The sequence below is a fragment of the Dreissena polymorpha genome, chromosome 7, assembly GCF_020536995.1.
Source record: "Dreissena polymorpha isolate Duluth1 chromosome 7, UMN_Dpol_1.0, whole genome shotgun sequence".
In the NCBI taxonomy this organism is placed as follows: domain Eukaryota; kingdom Metazoa; phylum Mollusca; class Bivalvia; order Myida; family Dreissenidae; genus Dreissena; species Dreissena polymorpha.
This window is the reverse complement of record NC_068361.1, coordinates 77467172-77483750: the sequence shown is the minus strand read 5'-3', so window position 1 is coordinate 77483750 and position 16579 is coordinate 77467172. Positions and strand designations below refer to the sequence as shown.

Genomic DNA, 16579 nt, shown 5'->3' with positions numbered 1-16579 from the left:
CATGGGTATCAAAAAATGGACCAAAACAGTTAAAACACGTTGACGCAGTTCCTCTTGTTGCTGTTGCAACACCGTTGTAAAACGGAACATGATTGGACATGTCAACCATTGGAAACATTGACTAAGGGAAACTCTGATACAGGCCATATGTTTTGTTTCCTTCCGTTGCCAATTAAAACTGGATTGCCTTTTCATATCAATGGTTGTTTTAGAGTTTCGGATGATAGGCAGAGACTTACCCTACTGAATGAAGATGACAAAAAGACTGGATCGAAGTTAATTGCGCATGATTGGAATTTATTTCTTCTGCAGGATCCTTTAGTTACAGCACTCCTGAGTCATATTCAGATAACGAATCGTTTTTGTCAAACGAACGAAGATGCATACCATACATGGCCTCAAAGAATTTCAATCCGGATGTGTTGCCCTTTGTTGCAAGCTTGTACAGAGCTGTTGTAGATCAGAATAAACCAGTGTTCAGAGACCAAAGTGACAGCATGCCATTCGGTAAAATTCTGATTCTTGAAAAACAGATTTTCACTACGCATTTTCATGCATTTTTTGACTTTTTGTTGAATGTACCATTTGGAATAGATAGGACCGTTGTTGATGTTCCTGACTTTGTCTGTAATAATCTGCGTTTATTTAACAAAGACAAAGCCTCCATTGTCGAGCGTGCATTTATTTCCAAGACCGACGCACTAGTCCACTTCTTCATCACATCAGTGATACATATTGGACGAACAAAGAAACTGTTCGCAACAACTTGCTCGCCTGGACAATAATGGAAGCCGATAAAAGGGGAAAACAATGTTTTTAAAACTATTGCATGCATACAACCCAACCATTTGGTAGATTACGATCAGTTTTAGACCTCGTCCATCCGGAATCGCAACTTGCAAAGATGTTTTTCTGACACCGATGAACGGTTTATCACGAAATGTGAAAAATTAAATGAGCCAAAGATATATGCCAAGCTTGTAGAATTCGGAATGAATAGTGAAAGTTTACCAACTGATCTAATATTTGACCGGTGCGCAAGTTTGGAAGATTTATCAAAACAATGTGTGGAGTGTACTAGAATGCGTATGGGATATTTGCTGAAATATTTGGCGGAATCTAACATTCCTAAAGCAACGTTTGACAAGCTCCAACGCTGTAGAATTCTCCCCGTTTTACAAAAACCTTTTGGATGGAGTTTCACTTGGGAAGCCGACACAATGAAAACCATTTAGTTTGTGAGATTGTTGTGAATGTTCAAAACACATAAGCATAAAGAACCTAATCCTTGTGCTCGGTAATCCTGAAGGTTTGTTTAGACAGGACTGCTACTCTACTGTTGGATGTATACATAGCATAGTAGATGAAACGGATTGGATCAGTTCCACGCCACGCTACTGAAGAATCTTGGTGTTAAGGATAGTCATCATCTGACTATTCCAGTGGTATGGAACAATTGCATACAATTGAAATGAGTTTGAAGATGGAAAATACACAGGAGAGACTCATAAAATAGTCGACAACATTTACAAAGCATTAGATGGTCTGACAAATATATGCCAAAGGATACGTTCCAGAATATGATTGCTTCTGACTTTAGTTCTACGCTTTCGAAACCCATTATTGAAGTCGATAAAACGTTGGTTTCCATAGACAAAGTTGCAAAGTGTTCGCTTCGATCATGTCCGCCTTACCTTTATGGGCTACCAGAGTTGGTAGCTGTCTCACGCTGGAGAATTTTTGAAAAACTAGGAGTAAAGGAATGCTTCAGTGTAAGCGATATCATACATTTTTAGAAATAAAAGCACAAGAAAACAAACAAACGTACACCTCAATATCAAAGAAATTGTTAATATTTTAGAAAATTTAGTCCAGTGCATGAATCGAGAGAAGAAAACATATGACGATATAAAACAATACGAAGAATGCATTATTGCGCCAGACAGAGAGGGTCGTTTTCTTCCAACAAGTCAACTGCACTGGAAGATATTGAAATGCCAACGAAAACAAGACTTTCTCTGTTGCATGATGACATTGCTCCTAGTCTTGGTAAGGCTATTGGAGTAAGATCAAACGACTGCAACTTTTAAGCAATACATGCGTGCAATCCCGTTTGGGCAACGTGAAAAGCTAACAACACGCTTGAATAATTTACTAAAGAGTATCCGCGTGATGAAACTATAATGAAAATTTAATACAAAATGCTGATGACGCATGTGCACGTGAAATTCATTTATAAAGTACTATGAAAACAAGAGAGTTGGGAAATCGTTGGAACACGGGAACGGTCTTCAAACCTGCGTTGTGCGTCTATAATGATAGCTGTTTCTCTGAAAACGATTTCGAAGGGATTCAGAATTTAGCATAGGAAGTAAAACTAACGATCCTTCAAAGACAGGCCAATTCGGAGTTGGATTCAATGCCGTTTATCACATAACGGACACACCTCTTTTCTTACAAAGGGCCCAGGGCTAGGCGAATATGGTGTCATGTGTGTGATCCATTATTCAAACATATAACAGACATTTCAAACGGTCAACCAGGTATTCGATATAATGTTGACGATTTAAAGGACGATTTTCCAGATACAACTATCGTTTCCCGCCAATGCCTGGTATACGTGGTACAATGTTTCGTCTCCCATTGCGACAAGAGGAATCAGTAATAAGCAATTCGTGCCTTACAACATCGGATGTTGACAGTATTCTTGATAGTTTTATCAAGGTAATGCCAGACTGTTTGCATTTCTGAAACATATAAGGCTGATGAAAATTATGAAGTACGAAAATGGAAAGTACACACAAGAATATAAAGTGGAGTCTGAATTGTTGATGGCGAAGACAATAACGACAGGCTGATTTTTAGTGCGGTGAATGAAGTAATAATTTCTAATGTGTCAAAAAAGGAAAACATTTTAATTGAAAAACCATTCAATGTACTTTACAAGCTGCGAATACATGATACAAAAACATTGACACTACATGGTAGTTGTACATCAGTTTGGAGCAAACTTGATAGTGGGACGCGATTAGAATCTATTCAAAATCTTCTTAGAAATGATGACCTCTCCCTTCTCCCACTTGGTGGCGTTTCATTGAAATTGTGTTCAGGAAACGTAAAAGATTTTTTTTCAAAAACGTATAGAGCAGGAAAAGGAGATTGCAAAACAAACGAAAACCTACCATAAACCAAACAACAATCTGACTTGGGACGTGACTGATGGAAAAGTATACTGTTTTCTTCCTATTCCTGTGTTAACTGGACTTCCTGTAATATTAACGGCCACTTTCACTTGATAGAGCAAGGCGAGGACTCTGGGAGGAAGGTTATCGTATGGAATGGAATAGGTTTCTTCTTTCCACCGTTGTCACTGAAGCTACGATAAGCGCTTTGAATTTTCTGAAAGCATATTGGATTGATTGGAACATGGACCTACTTGTCAACGGGTGGTTCCTATGGAATTGCGTTGAAATATATTTCAATCACTTCCCAGACACGAAGGCACAAAACACTTTATTGGCAGTATTTTGTGGAAGAATTTTACCGTTTTGTAATCGAACATCAAATACATCTCTTCCCATGCGTTTCAGAAACGCAAACAAAAAAGGGTGAAATACGCGACCAACGTTTTCGTATTGAATGGATACATTTGGCCACAAATCTGGAATGCATTAAAGGAGCTGTAGTAGATACTTTGCGGAAAAAATGTTCTTCCCAAGAACAAGAGTTCTTAATAAAGAACAAGTTAGGGGACTTGAATGTAAAAGTCTGCTTAGTCAATCAAGTTATTGTTGAAACAATGAAAAGGCAGGCCAAAAAACATTCTGAAAACAGATCCGGGGTTGTAATGCAAATAGTTAAGGACAGAGTTAGTACTGTTAATTGCCACCTTCAAGAAACTGTAATAGGCAAAATGGACGTTGCAATTAGCATTTTGCGCTATATACAACCTATGATCGTTCGACGACGCCGAAATTTATGATCTACCCTGTGCATAACCAATGACAACTATTTACGTACATACAGCAAAGAAAGCATAGTTTTTTGTAGTCAATATTGCGCCATATTACCAGGTTCGTTCGAGCGGTTCTTAAACTACGACCTTGTACCATTACTATATAGAGAAAAACTGTTTGAGGCCTCGGTATTTTTACGCTTCACATTTGCAAACTTTGTCGAGTTATTGCCGTTGTCTTATAATCCAGAGATACTCTGCAGTGGGGAAAACATAAAATGGAAATCCAGTGATCATAATCCTATGGAACCTAGAACTGTTCGCCTGCTATGGGCATTTATTTTGGATGAGACCAAACGCCCTACGGCAGAAGAACAAACACAGAATGTGAAAGTGTTCGAAAGGAATTTAGCAGCAATATCAGGATGGGCATTTTTGCCATCAAAGGTTACTATACAAGATCATTGCATATATGAATTGATACCGATCGAGCGAGCGTACACTCTTCTTTCGGGTTCCTATAATGCCGATATACGGCCTATTGCAGAAAAAGCTAATATTGGAACATTGGATTCGAGCGTTTTCAAGGAAAGACATCAATTGACAATGAAGTAATTGATAAATTGAAAGGTTTAATAGCCTCGCCATACAACCCAGATGAAGTTCTTTTATGTGTCCACTATCACAAATCTAAACTGTTATCGTGCAATGTAACAAGTGATGAAGCCTTTAAATTTTTACGTGTTTTCGATCAAAGTACAGATATCCTCACAATAAAACTAAAAGGACGGGCAAAACTCCTTCTTCGAGAACTTCCTTTGTATGAAACAATGCAACAAGGATCGTTCGTAAGTCTCGATGAAGTTGTAGACGTTGTAGTGTCAAGCAATGAAATGCCACCAGAAGGCTTAAATGAGTGGGCGCATAGTCTTGGAAAAGTGTTGTAAAGGAAAACATTCATTTAAAAGATCTTTACCAATTTCTCGAATTACCACACAAAAACGACTAGACTTGTATGTTCGTAACATTTTTCCAACCATGACTCATATGCCAAGACAATTTTGGTTGGCTCATGTCGTATATGTGAAAGATCATATGTTGTTGACGCAATTGGGAAGACATTTTTCCAAAATGCAAAAGCGATTAATTGAGTTGGTAAAAAATCTTCCGTTCATAGACATTGAAGGCCGATTTTATTGTGCGCATGAGCTTTATGACAGGTCTCACCCCGTATTTGCTACAATGTTGTCAGAAGAGCAATTTTTACCTGCGCATTTCATGGACGACATTTGGAAGGATTTTATGGAAATTATCGGGTTAAACATTCGCCCTACAGGCGCCATGATGCTGGATTATGCTAGGCAACTCGCGCGAAACGGTGCAATGGGTGTGAATGAAGATTTAATCGCCGCATCTGATGTGATTGTGTCGTGTTTATTTGGGGATTTTGATGACACGTTTGAAAGGGGGTGTTTAGCAGCATTAAAGGTATTAAGTTTGTGGTACCATACACAATTTCGTCTGAAATGGAAAACATTTTTCGAGCGTATGGCTCTAAACAATTTTCATCTGTTTTGAGGGATCTTGTAGTGGCACATTTGCGGATATTTGCTGGACAAGCGCTTCTCTCACCAAACGAGATCCAGATGAAAAACAAATGAACTTGTTAGGGATGACGCAAGAACCTCAAGTCGATTCTGTGATAAAACATTGTCAGAATATTTGTAGTGTTTTCGAAGATGATTTTAAGAGGGAACAACCCCAACACCAAAATAAGGTATTTTACATGGAAAGTATATACAGATTTCTGGAAAGTAATGTGCCTCAAATAAACGCAAGTCTTTTGGAAAACGTTCCAGTCATTTTGATACCGGAAGAAGCCATAGTCAAAGCGTCAAATGTATTCGTTTCAGCACACAGATAGAGCAGAACTTCGACCATATCTATACAAAGTACCTCACCAATTTCAGCGTTATATTGAGTTGTTCAAGATACTTGGTGCATCACCTGAGCCAACGTGCCTTCAGTATGCCACTGTTTTGAAATAATAAAAGACCAATTCGTTAACGAAGAGCCTCCTGCTAATTTATTGGATGTAGTTTCAAAAGCTATTCAACATTTCTTCGAAATTATTTCTAACAAATCTGAAGAGGTGCGAAAACTTGAAAAGTATTACGCATCTGTACTTGCCAAACCAAAATAGAATTCTAATGAAGTCATGTGAATTAACTGTATCGGATAACGACACGTACAACAGGAATTAGAAGAAAAGTGCCAGTTGAATACTTTTCTAGGTTTCACTGAGTTAAACATTCGTTTTAATCATTGGATCGACCCGTTTGAACTTCTCCCCAAAACACTGAAACCACGTTTACTTACTAATGATATCGAAGAAGTGATTTCCACAGAGAATATCATAGAAGTGACAGTGCAGAGGCAGAACATGTTCAAAGTTTTGTATGTTCAGATCAGTTTTTTGAATGACTGTGTAGATTAACAAAGCATGATGAAGTACAGGCAGGGTGTATATAATCAGAATTATGATGATGAATTACAGATATACTGTTAAATATTTGTATGAAAGGAGGTAGCAGGATTGAAAATTTTGTTGCGTTATAAAGGTCATATTGTAGAGAGGTGTTGAGATTGAAAACGAGTATTACTTACAATCACGGCAAGGGATGACTCGGAGTCGGGAAATAAAGGTGTATATTACAGTCTTTATTATCAAACGAAGAATCTGAAAATACTGGGTAATATGAATAGTGCCTTAAGGGCAGGTTTAATGTTTCTTATAGAGATGTGCACACACAAACAATATCGAGAGAATCGCTTTTGCTTTTACAACAGATTTTAGACTTAATAGGGAACCCGATAAAATTCGTCGATTTTTAGACAGAAAACAAATAAGACATTTAGACAATATTTCAAAAAGAAATGTTGTTGTATTTCCATCTCCTGGTACCTATGTGGAGGAAAGATTTTACCGATTTATGGTCCAGCAGATAACACCATTTCGAGAACACGAGTATAAATATGTTGCTTTAGAAATAGAAAACGATGAAAATGACGACGATGCAAATGCGGCCCGTTTCATATATGCACATATCGAGAAATTAATCCAGTCGGACAATTCTTCAACGTTGAATCTTAGATATTGGTTAATATTGGATATAGCCGTGGAGGAACTATTGTTGTGCCGATATTTCGACTTTTTAAATTCATACCCTTAACTAAAGTGACCAGCCAGGAAGTTGTGGAATACGACTCTGAACCTATCTCATCAATTCCGTTTGATACAAACTGTCAGCGTATTATGGATGAGTTACAAGAAGCATTTGACAACTTCAACATTCAGGACAGAAAGCGAATAATTCGGCGCATGCTGTTGAGATGGCATCCAGATAGAATCCAGATCATGAAGAATATTCGAAGCGTGTCTTTTTTTCCATTCAGAACTGCATTCTTAGACTCGAACGTGGCGAACAACTTAATCTACAACCGGAGCCGGATATGCCAGACATGCGCGGTTCGAGATACTGGAACGTTTGCGTAGATGCAACAAATACAGGCCACGTTCATACGAGAGGTTACCAAGAAAATCTAGAAAACTTCAATAGGTTCAATAGAAGAGGGACTCATAGGTTGTCTGAGTATTCTCCCGTTTCAAGCCCAGGGGAATATAGACGCTGGATAAGACAAGCTAAACTCGACTTTCAAACTGGTCAATCTCACTTGAATTGCGCTGAAACCACCCTGCCACATATAACTGGATATGTTATAATTGCCATCAGGTAATTCACAATTAATATTTATTTTTTGTGTTATCCAAAACAAACAACGTTTGAGAAGGGTCTATTGGAGTCCATCAGTCAGTCGGGTCGGTCTGTCAGTTGTAAAGTGGTATACATTTGGGGAGGGAAATACTTTCTCATTTCGCTAACAACTCAAAACATGATGAGTAGATGTTCAACATACTTAATTCCCCATGATCAAAACATTCTCGAGTAATTTGCCCTCGATGATAGTGGACAAGCGATGCGTGGTAGTAGTCACGTTTACGCCTCTTGTCAATAAATACATGCAATTTTGGGAGGGAATACTTTCTCATTTCGCTAACAACTCAAAACATGATGAGTAGATGTTCAACATACTTAATTCCCCATGATCAAAACATTCTCGAGTAATTTGCCCTCGGTGATAGCGGACAAAGCGATGCGTGGTAGTAGTCACGTTTACGCCTCTTGTCAATAAATACATGCAAATCACTTGAAATTGTTTGAAACACGTTTTTTTTAAGTGATGAGGGAAGTTTTTACTGATTGACATACATTTCCCTGTTTTTGTTATCACTAATTCATTTATCGTGTCATAATTATAGTTTTAGTTGTTTTTGAAATCTTTGTTTCTATGGCCCTTCTTAAGAAGGGTTATGTAATGACGACCTGCCCTTGTCCGGTCGTCGGTTTTGTAGCGTGCGTAACGCAAAATATTTTACGGCAAGATGGATAAGTCTTTAAAAATTGTAAATCGCCGTGTGAAAGTGTTTGCTTGGGTATTTTAGACAGTTTATTGTAGTCGCACCCCGATTGAGCCTTTTAATAAAAAGGAAAATTTTGAAAAAAATGCGCATCTTTTTACTGCACGAGCTGTGAAACTTATAAAAATATATATCATGATATTTTTTGTTTGGATCTGGCTATCTTTGTACAAGGTCTTCCGACATCAGTACAGATATTCCATTCCTTTGCAATTTTTTTTATCTCGAATACTAATTATAATTCACCTGGGTATATTGATTAGTTGGAGATTTCACGACAAAATAGGAATGTGGGGACTTGTGGACACATGACTAGGTGATATCTTAACAACTCCCAAACACGCTACTGAATTACATTTCATATTAAGAAGATTATCAACTTAATAAACGTATCAAAGTATTTACCCGATCTCCGTTCATAACAATGTTCCATTTTATCACAATAATACTAACATTTACCGTTTACGGTCTTGTAATATACAGGCGTGTGAGAAGGCTCTGAAAGCTGCATGGTTTCTGAAAGACGCCAACAAATGCCGTATGCGGGAGCATAGTCTTGTGAGAATTGCAGAAGGACTGGACGATGCAATTGTTCAAATGGTAATGGTATTTATTATTTTAATATAATTCACGTATATCTCACCTCCTACAAAAATGACCTAATCCGATTGGCTTAGAGCGGTCACGTGCCCATGGTGTATTTTCCATAAACCCCGAGTAATTTCCATACAGCCCGAGTAATCAAGTAGTCGGTTGAGATATAATCGTTCGCTCTCGTATGGTATGAAATTACTGAGGGTGTATATCCCATACACCATCAGTTACTAACAGTGTAACTAATAATGCACTAAAAGATGCATTTAATATAAACATGTCCAACTTAGTAAACCGGACCTTTTCGTGATCTCATGTAGAATAAACATTTCTAAAACTGACGCAATGTATGTAAATAATATGCACTTCCAACTAATCGATAGTGTGAAATTACAAACCTGAAATAATTCACATTTTCACATCAAGCTAGCATCAGTGCAAATAACTTCATTACATCGTTTTAGGCAATTGAATTTGAGGACCGGCTCAGTCTTCAAGGACCAGCAAATTTCAGACTCCGTTATCCGGATAGTGTGAACAGTTGTCAGATCCCATCCGAGGTTTTCTGTAAGGAGGACGCGGAGTATGCTGTAACAACTGCAAAGACGATATTGCAACTAGTTGAGGAATTAATAAGATAATTTCAAAACTGACATTTTGCGGTATGATTGTGTATGCAAATAACATACCGGCATATATTTACGTAATGGAAAATAATTGCCAAGGAAAAGTATTTGGGATGTTTGTACATTTTGTAAATAAGTTTTCTGTTTGAATGTAAGCATTATAAGGGAATTATGTATTTATTTATGCATAGTTCATGATTGTTGTAAAATTGGTGTGCATTTCTTCGGCAGTTGTCGTCGTAGGTATGATCCATTTAAATGTTCCATTTAAGTTTGTTCATCTGAAGATTTGTCCAAGGAAACCTAGTAAACGAATGGTCATTGTAAAATCTACTTGGTTGAAAATTCATAAGATTCATCATAGAACTTGTTCGTCATCGTACCCGTAAGCACAAGCTGAAGTTTGACAAAATGTTATTATGGTTGGGCCTATAAGATATATATTTATAAAAATGTGAAAACATGTGCTAGTTCAATCAAAATGTTTGCAAGCATATTTCCATTTAATCTATTTTTTATGTATTTGTTTGATGTACATGTGTAAGGTTCTTCTGTCAGATTGCACAAAATGAGTTTTAAAATCATGAGATTTCGTCTTGTTTTTTTTTAAAACAAATAAGCTAACCCGTAGTGCTATCAAAAACGCACTAAAATGTAAATATAAATGTCGTTGACATTTCTTGAAATTGTATATGTGTGTGTTATAACTAGTTTATGAGACGTACACAACCACACGTGTTTATTTGTAAATATAGCATACACTTGTATCATAATTTCTATGTTGTTTTTATTGTTAAAATCACGCTAAGTGTTGTCAGTTTATATATGTTCACTGTTTCAATGCTTGAAATATTTGTTTAAAGAATTTTTTAAATAATTTAAGCGTATAATAAATAGAAAAGTAAATAGATATAACATGATGTTGTACAGTAGTTCTGACGAAATATGTCAGTTACACAACTGACTGACGGTATTTTGTCGGAATGGAAATGTGTAAATTTGTCAGATTTTGTTTCAATTACTTGAGTAACGTGATATATGCGTCAATAAATATATATATATATATTAATATTCATTTTCCTGCTGAAAATGTTTGTATACAAAATTGTACAAAAGAGTGGGTTTCATTAGTGATTGAACAGTCATATAAAGTAGTTTGTTGTAAATATTTTGAGGATATAAATTCAGTAAACAAGTGGTTTATATTAGTGATTGAACAAGCATATAATGTAGTTTGTTGTAAATACTTTGATAATCTATATGCAGTAAACAAGTGGTTTATAGAAGTGACTGAACAGTCATATAAAGTAGTTTGTTGTAAATATTTTGAGGATATATATGCAGTAAACAAGTGGTTTATAGTAGTGACTGAACAGTCATATAAAGTAGTTTGTTGTAAATATTTTGAGGATATATATACAGTAAACAAGTGGTTTATATTAGTGATTGAACAAGCATATAAAGTAGTTTGTTGTAAATACTTGGATAATCTATATGCAGTAAACAAGTGGTTTATAGTAGTGACTGAACAGTCATATAAAGTAGTTTGTTGTAAATATTTTGAGGATATATATGCAGTAAACAAGTGGTTTATAGTAGTTATTGAACAGTCATATAAAGTAGTGTGTTGTAAATACTTTGATAATCTATATGCAGTTAACAAGTGGTTTATTGTAAATACTTTGAGGATCTATATGCAGTAAACAAGTGGTTTATAGTAGTGACTGAACAGTCATATAAAGTAGTTTGTTGTAAATACTTTGATAATCTATATGCAGTTAACAAGTGGTTTATTGCAAATACTTTGAGGATCTATATGCAGTAAACAAGTGGTTTATAGTAGTGACTGAACAGTCATATAAAGTAGTTTGTTGTAAATACTTGAGGATCTATATGCAGTAAACAAGTGGTTTATTGTAAATACTTGAGGATCTATATGCAGTAAACAAGTGGTTTATAGTAGTGACTGAACAGTAATATAAAGTAGTTTGTTGTAAGTACTTGAGGATCTATATGCAGTAAACAAGTGGTTTATTGTAAATACTTTGAGGATCTATATGCAGTAAACAAGTGGTTTATAGTAGTGACGGAACAGTCATATAAAGTAGTTTGTTGTAAATACTTGAGGATCTATATGCAGTAAACAAGTGGTTTATATTAAGTATTGAACAATCATATAAAGTAGTTTGTTGTAAATACGTTGATGATCTATATGCAGTTTCAAAACTAGAAAGACGTTGTAACCTGTAACCACTGTTAAACGGAATGTAAATATTTTGCATTCAGCGTATTGTGTTGACATACTTATGCTTCAACTACTTCTTGTTGTCTTGTACAATATATTTAACATTTAAGTTTTTGAACTGATCTTTTTCCTTGATGCGTTTTCAACTTATTGGCATATGCTTTATTATTGTGCATATGTGCAAGAATCAGTAGTGGTTAATCTTATATTGTTTTATAGAGAGTTGAGTTATGCCGTTTGCATGGTGTGTCATACGTTTATTAACATAACTATAATATAATTGTTTCGCATTAAGTAAACGCTTCATTCTCGGTTTAAAATTGATTAAGTATAAGTGTTATAAAAGTTATGAATCAGTTTTCAGTATGAGTAGTGTACGTGAAACTTCTAAATATAATGTATATAGCCTGTTTGTGTGTGAATGTCGTTAGTTTTCTGTATGAATCATACAACAAATTGAAATGTATTCGTTTTCTTATGGTTTATTACATTTTGTATTTTGAATACGTTTGCATGTTAATTCGGAGTTATTATGGAATTATGTTTTAGCTGTTCCAACTATAATTGCATATGTTTTATTCGATATAAATTAAACGTTATAAAATAAAAGCATAATCTGTGGAAAATATGTGCATTTACAATTTGAATTTGTCGTCATACTTGTTTGGACATCTCATATGGCAGGCACAATATTGTCAATATAATTATGTATCCGTAAACTAATACATACTGTTTTCAAAAACTACAAATTACCTGATGTTAATATAAGAGGTTAGTGTGATCATTTGCAGAAATAATGAAGACGTTCTTATGATGGAATCAAATACTCTTAATATTCAAATACACTTTGTATACTACGCAGATTTTGTAAAGGTTGAGGTATATTTGATGTTTTAAATCATCGTGTACTTCTCCTTTTAGACGTATATATGCATTTAAAAAAGATGACAAGTTAATAATTGTTTATCATTTTAGAATTGTATACATGGTGTTATATTATATTTCATAATTATGTCTAATAAACGCTCATTGAATTGTATACCCATACGCATACGGATTACATTTGATTTCCCTAAATAACTATTTTTGACTCCGACAAAGATGGTTCATTTTGTTATTATACCCCCATTACCATTGGTAATGGGGGCTATATAAGAGTCACTTTGTCGGTCTGTCTGTCGGTCGGTCGGTCTGTCTGTCTGTCCCGAAATCTTGTCCGGGCAATAACTATGTTGTTCATTGAGAGATTTTAAAATCATTTGGCACATTTGTTCACCATCATTGGACGGTGTGTCGCTCGAAAGAATTACGTCGATATCTCAAAGATCACACTTTGAGTTCAAAGGTCAAAGTTGGCAATAAATGAGCTTGTCCGGGTCATAACTTTGTCATTTATTGTGAGATTTTAAAGTCATTTGGCTCATTTGTTCACCATAATTGGACGGTGTGTCGCGCAAAAGAATTACATCGATATCTCCAAGGTCAAGATCACACTTTGAGTTCAAAGGTTAAAAATGGCCATACATTAGCTTGTTCGGGCAATAACTATGTCGTTCATTGTGAGATTTTAAAATCATATGGCACATTTGTTCACCATCATTGGACGGTGTGTTGCGCGAAAGAATTACGTCGATATCTCCGAGGTCAAGGTCACACTTTGAGTTCAAATGTCAAAAATGGCCATACATGAGCTTGTCCGGGCCATGACTATGTCGCTCATTGTGAGATTTTAAAATCATTTGGCACAATTGTTCACCATTATTGTACGGTGAGTCGCGCGAAAAAAATTACGTTGATATCTCCAAGGTCAAGGTCACACTTTGAGTTCAAATGTCAAAAATGGCCATAAATGAGCTTGTCCGGGCCATGACTATGTCGTTCATTGTGAGATTTTAAAATCATTTGGCACATTTATTCACCATCACTGGACAGTGTGTTTCGTTCCATTACAATGCTGTAAATTAATTTATATTTTCGCGTGATTTTCATTATAATATATTGAAAAACACATTCAATGTTATGCTTGCATATGTATGACCCTAACAGAGTGGGGCCGGTTTATGTATTGTGAATATTATATATTTTATATGTTTAAACGTGTGTTTCTGTTGAAATACTCTGTAGTATAATATATTGTGTATAATTAACCCCAAGTATAAAATATGGGAATATCACACATTTATATAGTGTGTTAATATAATACATGTTTATAAATGACAAAGAAAGCCGATGTTATATATTATTACATGTTATTTATAATTTAATACATGTATGTTTTTCTGTTGATTTCTGTATAATCTCTAATAATTTGTCTTGTAAAAATACAAGTGTGCATCCTATAATGTAAATCAACATTGTCTATACATTCAAGGATGTTCTTAGCTCATTTAACTATAATGTTCTCATTTTAGCCTTATGTGATCACCATTTGTAAACACTAAACAGATTATATCTCGTGCTCAATCATTATGACTCTTGGCCACAACATCTGTCAAATTAATATCTTAGAAAACGTCCGAAACCGGTTCTGTTAGTGGCAGACATCCGTTCCCTAAGTCAAATTGAAGACAAAGCTTGTAAACACGCCAGCTTTCAAATGTTTTGCCTTACCATCTTGAAGTTTGTTCAGAACAGTTGTCAAAAATAGATTTCTACCGAAACATGGTCCAGTGGACTCAATCTGAAGACATTTGTAAAATTTTATATATATCATATTTACTCCCAATCTTAATGGACCCTGGTCAGAACATTTGTCCCAATGATATCTTGGTCGAGTTCAAAACGGGGGTATGTGGGGTAAAAACTAGGTCAATATGTCAAAGGTATGAACATACATTGGTTTATTCTGTAAGTTAAAATTATTGGAAAATGTTCGTTAAACTTTGACAGAACCTTTATCTTATTTAAACCGAATTAGAAACTTGGTTACTTGTTTCCACATTACTACCATATCAATAGAATATGCAGATTACTAACACCATACACTTAGGCGAGTGGCTTATAGCTCGCAGAGCCCTCTTTTTTATTTTGTTTCGTTGGTTTTTGTACAAATTTACTTCGTAAATTTAATTCTACAACAAAGATATATATTTACAAGATTGTCTACGATACAAAAGCTATTAATAAGAGTCATTTATATTTGTTTCTGTGTACATACACTACAACATATGTGATCATACACTTCCTGTCGAGTATGAGCCTTTTAAATTCGTTGAAGATTATTAGGTATGAAGACAATGTTACCAGTCAATATTGCAGTCTTTATATTCACTTATTTCGTTGTCTTCCCACGTTTGTTTGTACTAATGTAAAAGTTATATGTTCACGATTTGTTCACTGTTATTATATTACCGCTCATTTGCCTCGGAAATATACGACTTCTTATATGTGCACAATACTTGCCTACGCATGTTTTAGTGCATTACCATCATAGGAGTATATACATCTTAATTGGCTGTAAGATGATACCATTTGCTACCAAATATGGCATTGATTGGTTTTATAATGGCATCATTTCAAGCCATATCTTAATGCAACACTAAAATATATCTAACAAATTGACAAATGTCAATATACAACATAAGACGTAACAAATAATCTTTCTGATCACGTTTCGTTCAAGGCATTCATCAGAAATACACGGCTTCTAAAAGAGCGGTAATGTATTAATGTTATAATAATTATGTTGATAAATGTTCTTTTGTTCTTTTATATGTAGCTAATAAAAACTGATACATATAACATAAAAGTTGTCAGTTCGATAGAGAAAGGCGATCCTGGTTCAACGACTACGAAATTACTAAATCTTAACATAAAATATTGGCAAATGCAAACTATAAATCTTAAGAATGGGTATATGAAACTGGATATAATGGTAGAATGCTAATAATGACAAATTATTGTTATTTGGATGGTTAAGGTATAACCTTTTTAGTACATTATAAAAAATATATTTTCGTGTGCAATGCCTCCACTAAAACCAAAAGGCGTAGGGTATATGATTATTATTATTATTATATTCATCCACGCCAACTTGAATTTAATTGAATGTATACATTGTAGATTGTCTTGTTTTAAATAATCTCATATAATTATAATCATTTTAATTAATATCGAAATGCTTAAAGGAATTAAATAAAACTAGCATTATTAAGTAAATGTTTTAGCATTCAAATAAAAAATAGATAAATAAACAAACATTTGCGAATCTGTGTACGACGACCTTGGACGTTGGACGAATATTCCGCATATGTAAATATTAAAGTTACAGAATAACCACGATGTTTGTTATCAAGAACTGTTTTACTTTGTCTCGTATGTCGGCTTATGCAAAATCGTGCTCCTCTTTGCCGGGACACTCTGAAGCAAAAACGAAATCAAAAATTATAATCAGTTAGTTACGGAATCCGGATAGGGCCAAGTTGAGTGTCGCGTGTCGACCATTCTCGCAACATTCTCTCGACGCTCAATACGACGCGCGACAATCATGCGACAATCAATATTTGAGTGTCGCATATCGCGCTGGGTTTTAGAAAAAAATCGCAGAAAATCTTGACTGTCGACTGAATTGTCGCGCGTCGTATTGAGCGTCGAGAGAATGTCGCGAGAATGTCGTGTGT

At 35.1% G+C, this 16579-nt stretch overlaps 1 protein-coding gene and 1 long non-coding RNA gene across 3 annotated transcripts in view; both read left to right on the top strand.

Annotated features, from left to right (window-relative positions):
- The first annotated feature begins 28 nt into the window (after nucleotides 1–28).
- Nucleotides 29–16579, top strand: part of LOC127836917 (sacsin-like) — a 92556-nt gene continuing 76005 nt past the window's right edge. Inside the window, exon 1 of one of the 2 annotated variants that reach the window (XM_052363559.1) lies at nucleotides 29–1185. In XM_052363559.1, the coding sequence (XP_052219519.1) occupies nucleotides 993–1185 (193 nt within the window). In that variant the 5' untranslated portion in view covers nucleotides 29–992. Of the gene's footprint in view, nucleotides 1186–3970; nucleotides 4403–16579 lie in introns of those variants that run through there. The other variant, XM_052363560.1, reaches the window with a different exon arrangement.
- On the top strand, nucleotides 6701–16018 carry LOC127836920 (uncharacterized). Its single transcript, XR_008028996.1, has 4 exons — nucleotides 6701–7749; nucleotides 8979–9095; nucleotides 9554–13609; nucleotides 13773–16018. It is a non-coding gene; the product is annotated as an uncharacterized LOC127836920 (long non-coding RNA).